General features: G+C 40.1%; 1 protein-coding gene across 1 annotated transcript in view; it reads left to right on the plus strand.

Annotated features, from left to right (window-relative positions):
• The window catches only part of LOC139749535 (uncharacterized), a 73,859-nt gene that overhangs the window by 35,163 nt on the left and 26,289 nt on the right, over positions 1-12,407 (plus strand). Inside the window, 2 exon segments of the mRNA XM_071663511.1 lie at positions 1,947-2,160; positions 10,959-11,140. Coding sequence (XP_071519612.1) covers positions 1,947-2,160; positions 10,959-11,140 — 396 coding nt within the window.

Consider the following 12,407-nt stretch of genomic DNA (forward strand, 5'->3'; position numbering starts at 1 on the left):
CTCTTCTCTTCTGAAAAGTTACTCTGTTTATACAAGGGATTGACTTGTTCTTGTATGGAGTACTGCTCTCAAGTTTAGGGTAGTTCTAGCTCTGCATCCTTACCTGACAGAGTTGAGTCGTAAGCAGTCCACCTCATAAATTTTCCCTGGATAATTTCCAAACTTGACCCCCTAGCCCTGCTCCGCAATGTTGGTTCACTTTCCTTCTTCTGTAAGTATTACTCTGGTTTTTGCTCCCAAGAGCTGGCAGCTTGTGTGCCCACACCACTAGCTAGACCATGCAATACTTGGCAAGCTGCTGCATCACATGCTTATTGTGTGGCCATCAGCTACTCAAGAGTAGACTGTTTTCATACTTGCTTCTTTCCCTATACAATGAAGCTTTGGAACACTTCCTTCTCATGTCTTTCCCAGTAACTATAACTGGCATTCCCAGTAATTATAACCTGGCATTCCCAGTAACTATAACCTGGCTCATTTCAAAAGACAAGTTTTTCACTCAAAATTTTGGAGATACTTTCCCTTGTCTTTTCTTTTTGTTTCATAATTCTGTATTTCAGTTAAGGTGTGGCCTTTTGTCCATGACTGGAGCCTTCAACATGAAAGGAAAAAAAATGGCAGAAAAGAAATAACCCACCTGGATGATTGTTTTAAAAATCACTTTACCAAGTCCAGTCTTAGTCTGTCTAGCTAAGGACAGGTTTGGTTAAGATATTTTGGAATGGTTTTTAAGCGAAATTGAAAAGTATCACTAATTAGCACTGATTCTTGATTGGTGCTCATCTCTTTTATGCATGCTCTGCTGGCATTCCTAGAGAGTTTTTAGAACTGTCATTGATGAACCTGATTTTCAATATCAGAAGCACTCTGTTTCTAGGTGTATCCCATACTTTGATAACATTATTTTCAATGCAGTATATGCCATGTTATAATGATATCCCAAAGTTTTTCATAAAGAAGCATTAGCAAAAACTTGTGTACATTAACTGAAAATAAATCATGTGAGATACTTCATGATATGATAAGGGGTTGTGCATTAAAACACATTTACAGTAAAGGTAATGTATTAATTTTCAAAATTAGAAACATGCTGTTTGTAGGTGTATTCCATGTTATCATGATATCCCAAAGCTTTTCATAAAAAAGTATGAGTAAACTTATATACATTAACAGAAAATAAATCATGTTATACTTCATGATATGATAAGGAGGTGTGCATTCAAACATTTACAGTAAAGGTATTCTTTGCCGAATTACACTGGTTACACCATTTGCTGAATTCAAATTATGTGCATTTAGATTTTATTGAATGTTGTGATTTTGATTCAGTTCATCATGGCTTATATTTGAAAATTGAGGTGAATCTCATATTCTGACTGTCCTAATGTCACCAGTTGTTAGATCATATCACTTTGAACTTGATTTTTTTCTTAAAGGCTCCAGTCACGGACAAAAGTTCACATCAAGGCAGATCAGATTGTCATTAAACATGATGGAATTACAGATATTTTTATTTATTCTTAGGCTTCAGTCATAGTTTTAGGATGGAAATAAGTGGATCAATAATGTATGAATGTATATGGGTAGACAGTGTCTTGAATCCTTTCATCATAGTCATGCCTTTATGATTTATTCAGACTAATCTGAAGGTCAGAATTTCAATGTACTTGCTGAACACTGGAGATTTAGATTTTGTTGATATTAAATAGTTTCAGTATTTTTATTTGTAAACTAGCCAATAAAGACTAAATAGACACTATTAATTTTTGAAGTTACTGGCTGTGGGTTGCAGTTTATCTTTGTATTTTGTCTTGTAGAGCAAAATCTGGTGATAGAAAACTGATATAGCTATTGCAAATGAGTCTGGATTTCAGTGTGGTCATTTCCAACATAAATTGCTTTGAAGTTTACTATGTTGACAAGAATTAACTACTTTAAATTTTCAGGTGAAAGAAGACATGCAAATGGCACCAAGAAACCGAACACACTTCTCCGAGAGTCAGCGCTTAGAACTTGATAGATATATATCTGACAGACATGTAACATCATCTGAGCTATACTTAGAACTCCTTAAGGCAGGAAATTATGTGAAACAGAAGTCTAAATGCACATGGCCACCTGAAGATAAAAAAGAAGATATGGATGACATTGAGATCATTGGTATGGACTCATGATTTCTTATGTTTGGACTAAACCCTATGAGCATTTGAGAAAGCTCCTGTTCAGTGGAGGTTAACAAAGTTTTCCCCAAATAGTGGTGAATTTATGAGATTTTATTTTTCTGACTTCCATAAAACATATGAAGTTGATGGCAGCCTTGTGCAGCAGGAGCTTCTGCAAAGAAATCTTGGGTAACACCAAGACTTTTTCTGTGAAATTTGCTCTGGGGTAAAAGATGCTTTGAAGGCTCAGGGCCTTAAGTGCAGGAGAGTAAGAGGCAGGCAAGGGATAGAGTGAACGGTAGCAGTGTGGATTAAGGGGGATGATGTGCTTTTACTGGGCATTTGAAGTCATTGGGTAAACTATGGAAAGGTGTTTGGAAATTGGTTTTGGGAAGTGGGCTTCAGTTTCGATGCATTATGCATGCCAACTGCCAGTGACTGGATGTGAGTGATTGAGACCATATCTTCATCTGTTCCTGGTACTGCCTTGTTAATGTGGGAAATGGCAAATGTATATCTATTATATTTATTTATGTTATATCCGATCGCTGTTTCCCGCATCAGTGAGGTAGCACCAGGAAACAGACGAAGAATGGCCCATCTACTCACACACGTATATACATAAATGCCCACACACGTACATATACATACATATACATATCAACATGAGATGAGAGAAAAGGAGAGATACATAGTATGTTTGAGGAAAGGAACCTGGATGTTTTGGCTCTGAGTGAAATAAAGCTCAAGAGTAAAGGGGGAGAGTGGTTTGGGAATGTCTTGGGAGTAAAGTCAGGGGTTGGTGAGAGGACAAGAGCAAAGGAAGGAGTAGCACTAATCCTGAAGCAGGATTTGTTGGAGTATGTGATAGAGTGTAAGAAAGTAAACTCTAGATTGATATGGGTAAAACTGAGTAAATGGAGAGAGATGGGTGATTATTGGTGCCTATGCACTTGGTCATGAGAAGAAAGATCATGAGAGACAAGTGTTTTGGGAGCAGCTGAGTGAGAGTGTTAGCAGCTTTGATGCATGAGACCAGGATATAGTGATGGGTGATTTGAATGCAAAGGTTAGTAATGTGGCAGTTGAGGGTATAATTGGTGTACATGGGGTGTTCACTGTTATGAATGGAAATGGTGAAGAGCTTGTAGATTTTTGTGCTGAAAAGACTGGTGATTGGGAATTCCTGGATTAAAAAGAGAGATATGCATAAGTATACGTATGTAAGTAGGAGAGATGGCCAGAGAGCGTTATTGGAATAGGTTTTAATTGATAGGTGCATAATAGAGAGACTTTTGGATGTTAATGTGTTGAGATGGGCAACTGGAGGGATGTCTGATCATTATCTTGTGGAGGCAGAGGTGAAGATGTGTATAGGTTTTCAAAAAAGAAGAGAGAATGTTGGGGCGAAGAGAGTGGTGAGAGTAAGTGAGATTGGAAAGGAGACTTGTGTGAGGAAGTACCAGGAGTGATTGAGTGCAGAATGGAAAAAGGTGGGAGCAAATGATGTAAGGCAAGTGGGGGAGGAATGGGATGTGTTTAGGGAAGCAGTGATGGCTTGTGCAAAAGATGCTTGTGGCGTGAGAAAGGTGGGAGGTAGGCAGATTAGAAAGGGTAGTGAGTGGTGGGATGAAGAAGTAAGATTGTTAGTGAAAGAGAAGAGAGAGGCATTTGGACAATTTTTGCAGGGAAATAGTGCAATGACTGGGAAGATGTATAAAAGAAAGGTGCAAGAGATGAAAAAGAGGGCAAATGAGAGTTAGGGTGAGAGAGTATCATCAAATTTTAGGATGAAAAAAAGAATGTTTTGGAAGGAGGTAAATAAAGTGTGTAAGACAAGAGAACAAATGGGAACATCGGTGAAGGGGGCAAATGAGGAGGTAATAACAAGTAGTGGTGAAGTGAGAGGTAGGTGCAGTGAGTATTTTGGAGGTTTGTTGAATGTGTTTGATGATAGAGTGGCAGATATAGGGTGTTTTGGTCGAGGTGATGTGCAAAGTGAGATGGTCAGGGAAAATGATTTGGTAAACAGAGAAGTAGTAGTGAAAGCTTTGCGGAAGATGAAAGCTGGCAAGGCAGCGGGTTTGGATGGTATTACTGTGGAATTTATCGAAAAAGGGGGTGACTGTTTTGTTGACTGGTTGATGAGGATATTCAGTATATGTATGGTTCATGGTTAAGTGTTTGAGGATTGGTGAAATGCATGTTTAGTTCCATTGTACAAAGGCAAAGGGGATAGAAGTGAGTGTTCAAATTACAGAGATATAAGTTTGTTGAGTATTCCTGGGAAATTATATAGGAGGATATTGATTGAGAGGGTAAAGGCATGTACAGAGCATCAGATTGGGGAGGAGCAGTGTGGTTTCAGAAGTGGTAGAGGATGTGTGGATCAGGTGTTTGCTTTGAAGAATGTATGTGAGAAATACTTAGAAAAGTAGATGGATTTGTATGTGACATTTATGGATCTGGAGAGGGCATATGATAGAGTTGATAGAGATGCTCTGTGGAAGGTATTAAGAGTATATGGTGTGGGAGGTAAGTTGTTGGAAGCAGTGAAAAGTTTTTATCGAGGATTTAAGGCATGTGTGCGGGTAGGAAGAGAGGAAAATGATTGTTTCCCAGTAAATGTCAGTTTGTGGCAGGGGTGCATGGTCTCCATAGTTGTTTAATTTGTTTATGGATGGGTTGTTAGGGAGGTGAATGCAAGAGTTTTAGAGAGGGGCAAGTATGCAGTCTGTTGTGGATGAGAGGGCTTGGGAAGTGGGTCAGTTGCTGTTTGCTTATGATACAGTGCTGGTGGCTGATTCGGGTGAGAAACTGCAGAAGTTGGTTACCGAGTTTGGTAAAGTGTGCAAAAGAAGAAAACTGAGAGTAAATGTGAATAAGAGCAAGGTTATTAGGTTCAGTAGGGTTGAGGGACAAGTCATTTGGGAGGTAAGTTTGAATGGAGAAAAACTGGAGGAAGTGAAGTGTTTTAGATATCTATGGGAATGGATTTGGCAGCAGATGGAACCATGGAAGCAGAAGTGAGTCACAGGGTGGGGGAGGGGGCGAAGGCTCTAGGAGCATTGAAGAATGTGTGGAAGGCGAGAACATTATCTCGGAAAGCAAAAATGGATATGTTTGAAGGAATAGTGGTTCCAACAATGTTATATGGTTGTGAGGCATGGGCAATAGATAGGGTTGTGCGGAGGTGGGTGGATGTGCTGGAAATGAGATGTTTGAGGACAATATGTGGTGTGAGATGGTTTGATCGAGTAAGTAATGAAAGGGTAAAAGAGATGTGTGGTAATAAAGAGTGTGGTTGAGAAAGCAGAAGAGGGTGTTTTGAAATGATTTGGTCACATGGAGAGAGTGAGCGAGGAAAGATTGACCAAGAGGATATATGTGTCAGAGGTGGAGGTAATGAGGAGAAGGAGAAGTGGGAGACCAAATTGGAGGTGGAAAGATGGAGTGAAAAAGATTTTGAGTGATCGGGGCCTGAACATGCAGGAGGGTGAAAGGCGTGCAAGGAATAGAGTGAATTGGAAGATGTGGTATACCAGGGTTGAAGTGCTGTCAATGGATTGGACCAGGGCATGTGAAGCGTCTGGGGTAAACCATGGAAAGTTCTGTGGGGTCTGGATGTGGAAAGGGAGCTGTGGTTTCTGTGCATTATTGCATGACAGCTAGAGACTGATTGTGAATGAATGTGGCTTTTGTTGTCTTTTCCTAGCGCTACCTCGTGCACATGAGGGGGGAGGGGGTTTTAATTTCATGTGTGGCGGGATGGCGATGGGAATGAATAAAGGTAGACAGTATGAATTATGTACATGTGTATATATTGTATATGTCTGTGTGTGTATGTATATATATGTTTACATTGAGATGTATAGGTATGTATATTTGCGTGTGTGGACGTGTATGTATATACATGTGTATGTGGGTGGGTTAGGCCATTCTTTCGTCTGTTTCCTTGCACTTCCTCGCTAACGCGGGAGGCAGCGACAAAGCAAAATAAATTAATATATAAATGTATAAATATGAGTGTGTGGGTTGGGCCATTCTTTTGTCTGTTTCCTTGTGCTACCTCGCTACAGGAGACAATTACAAAGTATAATAAAAAAATGATAAAAAACATAACCTTCTTTTTCTTTTTCTTTCATACTATTCGCCATTTCCCACATTAGCGAGGTAGCGTTAAGAACAGAGGACTGGGCCTTTGAGGGAATATCCTCATCTGGCCCCCTTCTCTGTTCCTTCTTTGGGGGAAAAAAAAAAACAAGAGGGGAGGATTTCCAGCCCCCCGCTCCCTTCCCTTTTAGTCGCCTTCTACGACACGCAGGGAATACATGGGAAGTATTCTTTCTTCCCTATCCCCAGGGATATATATTTTTCTTTTTCTTTCTTTCGTACTATTCACCATTTCCCGCATTAGCAAGGTAGCGTTATCAACAGAGGACTGGGCCTTAGAGGGAATATCATCACCTGGCCCCCCTCCCTGTTTCTTCTTTTGGAAAATTTAAAAAAAAAACGAGAGGGGAGGATTTCCAGCCACCCGCTCCCTCCCCTTTTAGTCGCCTTCTACGACACGCAGGGAATACATGGGAAGTATTCTTTCTCCCCTATCCCCAGGGATAAGGGATATATATATATATATATATATATATATATATATATATATATATATATATATATATATATATATATATATATATATATTTTTTTTTTTTTTTTTTATACTTTGTCGCTGTCTCCCGCGTTTGCGAGGTAGCGCAAGGAAACAGACGAAAGAAATGGCCCAACCCCCCCCCATACACATGTACATACACACGTCCACACACGCAAATATACATACCTACACAGCTTTCCATGGTTTACCCCAGACGCTTCACATGCCTTGATTCAATCCACTGACAGCACGTCAACCCCTGTATACCACATCGCTCCAATTCACTCTATTCCTTGCCCTCCTTTCACCCTCCTGCATGTTCAGGCCCCGATCACACAAAATCTTTTTCACTCCATCTTTCCACCTCCAATTTGGTCTCCCTCTTCTCCTCGTTCCCTCCACCTCCGACACATATATCCTCTTGGTCAATCTTTCCTCACTCATTCTCTCCATGTGCCCAAACCATTTCAAAACACCCTCTTCTGCTCTCTCAACCACGCTCTTTTTATTTCCACACATCTCTCTTACCCTTACGTTACTTACTCGATCAAACCACCTCACACCACACATTTTCCTCAAACATCTCATTTCCAGCACATCCATCCTCCTGCGCACAACTCTATCCATAGCCCACGCCTCGCAACCATACAACATTGTTGGAACCACTATTCCGTCAAACATACCCATTTTTGCTTTCCGAGATAATGTTCTCGACTTCCACACATTTTTCAAGGCTCCCAAAATTTTCGCCCCCTCCCCCACCCTATGATCCACTTCCGCTTCCATGGTTCCATCCGCTGCCAGATCCACTCCCAGATATCTAAAACACTTCACTTCCTCCAGTTTTTCTCCATTCAAACTCACCTCCCAATTGACTTGACCCTCAACCTTACTGTACCTAATAACCTTGCTCTTATTCACATTTACTCTTAACTTTCTTCTTCCACACACTTTACCAAACTCAGTCACCAGCTTCTGCAGTTTCTCACATGAATCAGCCACCAGCGCTGTATCATCAGCGAACAACAACTGACTCACTTCCCAAGCTCTCTCATCCCCAACAGACTTCGTACTTGCCCCTCTTTCCAGGACTCTTGCATTTACCTCCCTAACAACCCCATCCATAAACAAATTAAACAACCATGGAGACATCACACACCCCTGCCACAAACCTACATTCACTGAGAACCAATCACTTTCCTCTCTTCCTACACGTACACATGCCTTACATCCTCGATAAAAACTTTTCACTGCTTCTAACAACTTGCCTCCCACACCATATATTCTTAATACCTTCCACAGAGCATCTCTATCAACTCTATCATATGCCTTCTCCAGATCCATAAATGCTACATACAAATCCATTTGCTTTTCTAAGTATTTCTCACATACATTCTTCAAAGCAAACACCTGATCCACACATCCTCTACCGCTTCTGAAACCGCACTGCTCTTCCCCAATCTGATGCTCTGTACATGCCTTCACCCTCTCAATCAATACCCTCCCATATAATTTACCAGGAATACTCAACAAACTTATACCTCTGTAAAAAAAAAAAAAAAAATATATATATATATATATATATATATATATATATATATATATATATATATATATATATATATATATATATATATATATATATATATTTTTTTTTTTTTCATACTATTCGCCATTTCCCGCGATAGCGAGGTAGCGTTAAGAACAGAGGACTGGGCCTTTGAGGGAATATCCTCACCTGGCCCCCTTCTCTGTTCCTTCTTTTGGAAAAAGAAGAAAGAGAGGGGAGGATTTCCAGCCCCCCTCTCCCTTCCCTTTTAGTCGCCTTCTACGACACGCAGGGAATACGTGGGAAGTATTCTTTCTCCCCTATCCCCAGGGATAATATATATATATATATATATATATATATATATATATATATATATATATATATATATATATATATATATTTTTTTTTTTTTTTTTTTCATACTATTCGCTATTTCCCGCGATAGCGAGGTAGCGTTAAGAACAGAGGACTGGGCCTTTGAGGGAATATCCTCACCTGGACCTCTTCTCTGTTCCTTCTTTTGGAAAATAAAAAAAAAAAGAAAAAAAAAAAAAGAGAGAGAGGGGAGGATTTCCAGCCCCCCGCTCCCTTCCCTTTTAGTCGCCTTCTACGACACACAGGGAATACGTGGGAAGTATTCTTTCTCCCCTATCCCCTATATACATATTTTATTTTTTTTTTTTTGCTTTGTTGCATATATAACCTATATATATATATAACCTATATATATATATATATATATATATATATATATATATTTTTCTTTCAAACTATTCGCCATTTCCCGCATTAGCGAGGTAGCGTTAAGAACAGAGGACTGGGCCTTTGAGGGAATACCCTCACCTGGCCCAATTCTCTGTTCCTTCTTTTGGAAAAAAAAAAAAAAACAAGAGGGGAGGATTTCCAGCCCCCCGCTCCATCCCCTTTTAGTCGCCTTCTACGACACGCAGGGAATACGTGGGAAGTATTCTTAATCCCCTATCCCCAGGGATAATATATATATATATATATATATATATATATATATATATATACACGGACATATTCATGCTTGCTTGTCTTCATCCATTTCATGTGCTACCCCATCCTACAGGAAACAGCATCACTTTCCCCTGCTTCACTGAGGTAGCGCCAGGAAAACAGACAAAAATGGCCACATTTGTACACAGTCTCTAGCTGTCATGTAATGCACCAAAACCGCACCTCCCTATCCACATCCACGCCTCACAGACTTTTACATGGTTTACCCTAGATGTTTCACATGCCCTGGTTCCGTCCATTGACAGCACGTCAACCCCGGTATACTACATCATTACAATTCACTCTATCCCTTCCATGCCTCTAACCCTCCTGTATGTTCTAACCCTGATCACTCAAAATCCTTTTTGCTCTATCATTCCACCACCAATCTGGTCTCCCACTTCTCCTTGTTCCTTCCACCTCTGACATCTCCACCCATCTGTGCCCCCACCACTAATACCATCACCTCAGTAGCCATTTGTGCCACTACTTTTACTATCCACTGTTACCCCCACTCTTGCCACCACTTCATCTTCTCTTTGCAGATAACACTACCACTTCCTGTACTTCCAACCACCTGTGCCACCATTTCTTCCACAACTTTTACCACCTTTCCTTTAACCATGTCTGATACAAACACTCCCATCATTTCAACAATCACCTCTCCCACCATCTTTGCTGCCATCTCAACCATCTCTGCAATGACCAGAGCCACCAGCTTGGCCATCCCCACTGCCACTGCCTTTACCACCACCCTTTCTATAACATTTGCCACTATACAAGCATCCATTTCTTCCATCATCTCTGCCAGCATGCCTCTAGTCACCTCTGCCATCTCTTTTGTAACTATCATCTCCACCACTCCTTTTGTCACCACCATTTCGACCACCTCCTCCTTGAACTCTTTCTGCCATCGCCTCTGCTATCCCTTCAGCCATCACCTCTGCAACCACCTTTGTGAGTGCCTCTACTTTTGCCTTTCCCACTTAGCCACAACCCCCTGTCTGACATATGGGCATGTAAGTTTATGTGCTGAAGCTTCCTGATGAGCACCTCAGCATTCCACCGAAATTAGGGTCTTTGACCTACATTTCATTCTGTGGAAGTAGACTTCATAATCAAACATTAGCTATCTCTCTTTTTACAGTGTCTTCAAAATTAGTGGGAGCTAGCTGAATAGATGATAGATACATTATTAGCAAATCCTTTTATGCAGTTGATTCATTCATTTGTAAACTGTAGCCTTTTATCTTAAAGGTGACTTCTAGTGACATGATTTTAGGATCATGAAACTGATGATGAATTTCCACTGGTAACAGAGTTCCTCATGTTTTCGTCCTGTTGCAAAAGTAATGATTAATTTGGTAATTTTGCTTACTTTATAAGGTCATAGCTCTTTAGAGGATGGAGTTTTGCTTTGTTTGATATAGAAAACTATTCCATAATAGTACATGGTAGGGTATAGCAAAAATATTTCGAGTTTGAATTGGTGAAAATTTCACTGTATAAATCTCAATCATGAACTAAATGGAAAGCGATTATTGTTAATGATAGCTGTGAATTTTGATTACAGAGGAGGATGAAGATTTGGGGGGTATGGATGGTATGATAGAAGATACAGCAGCTGGAATAATCAAAGGCAGGCACCTAAAAGCCAAGTTCTTATGTTTCTGTGAAAATCGTAGACCTGCTTACAGGGGTACATGGAGCAAGAGCAGCTCATCTGTATCAGCAAGACGACCATTTGCAAAACACGTAAGATCATGAATTCAATGAATTTGTTTTATAAAAAAGTATTAGAATTTCTTTTGCACTGAGGAAAACAAACAGTTTTAATGGATCTCATGATGATTCACCACTTAATGCTTTTCTGTTGTAGGTTAAGAAAGATTAGGTTTGTACCCTAACATATTCTCACCACACACATTTACATATTTACTTACATTCGGAATTTGTTTCCAGATGCTCATAATCTTAAAAGTCAGCATCTATAGTAACCAAGGCAGCATTTGGCATCTGTACAAATGCAAAAGTAATGGCAGTGGGATTTAAACAAAGCCTGTGAATGTCAGCAGTCATAGGATGACTCCTGGTGCCTACTGTGGAATTCTTCATGTAAAGACTCCTGTCATTTAAGAGTTAAAGGGTGTAAGGAAGTAAGTCGCAGACTGGTGTGGTGAGAATGAAAAAGGATTGCGAGAGGTGGGTGATTATCAGTGGTCATGCACCTGGTAGGGAGAGGAATGAGAAAGAGATATGTGTGTTTTGGAGGAGCTAAGTTTGTGTGCCAGCAATTTTGATTTAAGGTATCGTTTATTAGTGGTAGGGGATTTGATTAGAAGAGTAGGTGATATGGCAGTTGAAGGTATAATGAGGTGTGTAGGATACCCAGTGTAAATGAAAATAGTGAACAGCTTGTAGAGTTGTGGACTGTAAAAGGACTGGTAATTGGGAATACTGTACCTGGTTTAAGAAAAGATGCATACATAAGTATACAAATATGAGTGGGGTTTGTGATAAGCCAGCACTATTGGATTATATACTAATTCAAAGGCAAGCAAAGGAGAGCCTGTTGTGATATGAATATGATGGTGGGATGCTGATCACTTCTTGGTGGAGGTAAGTATAAAGTTTGTAGTAGCTTTAGAAAGGATGGAAATTATGTGGATGGGTAGATGATGGCAAGAGTTGAGTGAGTTTGGAAAAAAGGCTTTTGTGTGCAGAGGTACCTGGAGGGAGAGGTGTAAAATGCCATAAGGTGAAGGTAGATGAAACTTGGGCAGGGGACGAGGAGTGCAAGGTATTTTGGAAGGCATTCCATACATATGTGGGTTAAGTGTAGCATGTGCAGGGTGGGATGTGGGATTTGAAAGTGTAGTGAGTGATGGGATGAATTGATATTATTAGTGAAAAAGAACAGGGAGTTATGTAGGCACTACTTGCAGGGAAGGAGTACATGTGATTGGGAGATATGTAAGAGGAAGCAGAAAAAAAAGAGGAAGGTGCAGAAATTGAAAAAAGG

Source organism: Panulirus ornatus, chromosome 7, assembly GCF_036320965.1.
Source record: "Panulirus ornatus isolate Po-2019 chromosome 7, ASM3632096v1, whole genome shotgun sequence".
Classification (NCBI taxonomy): domain Eukaryota; kingdom Metazoa; phylum Arthropoda; class Malacostraca; order Decapoda; family Palinuridae; genus Panulirus; species Panulirus ornatus.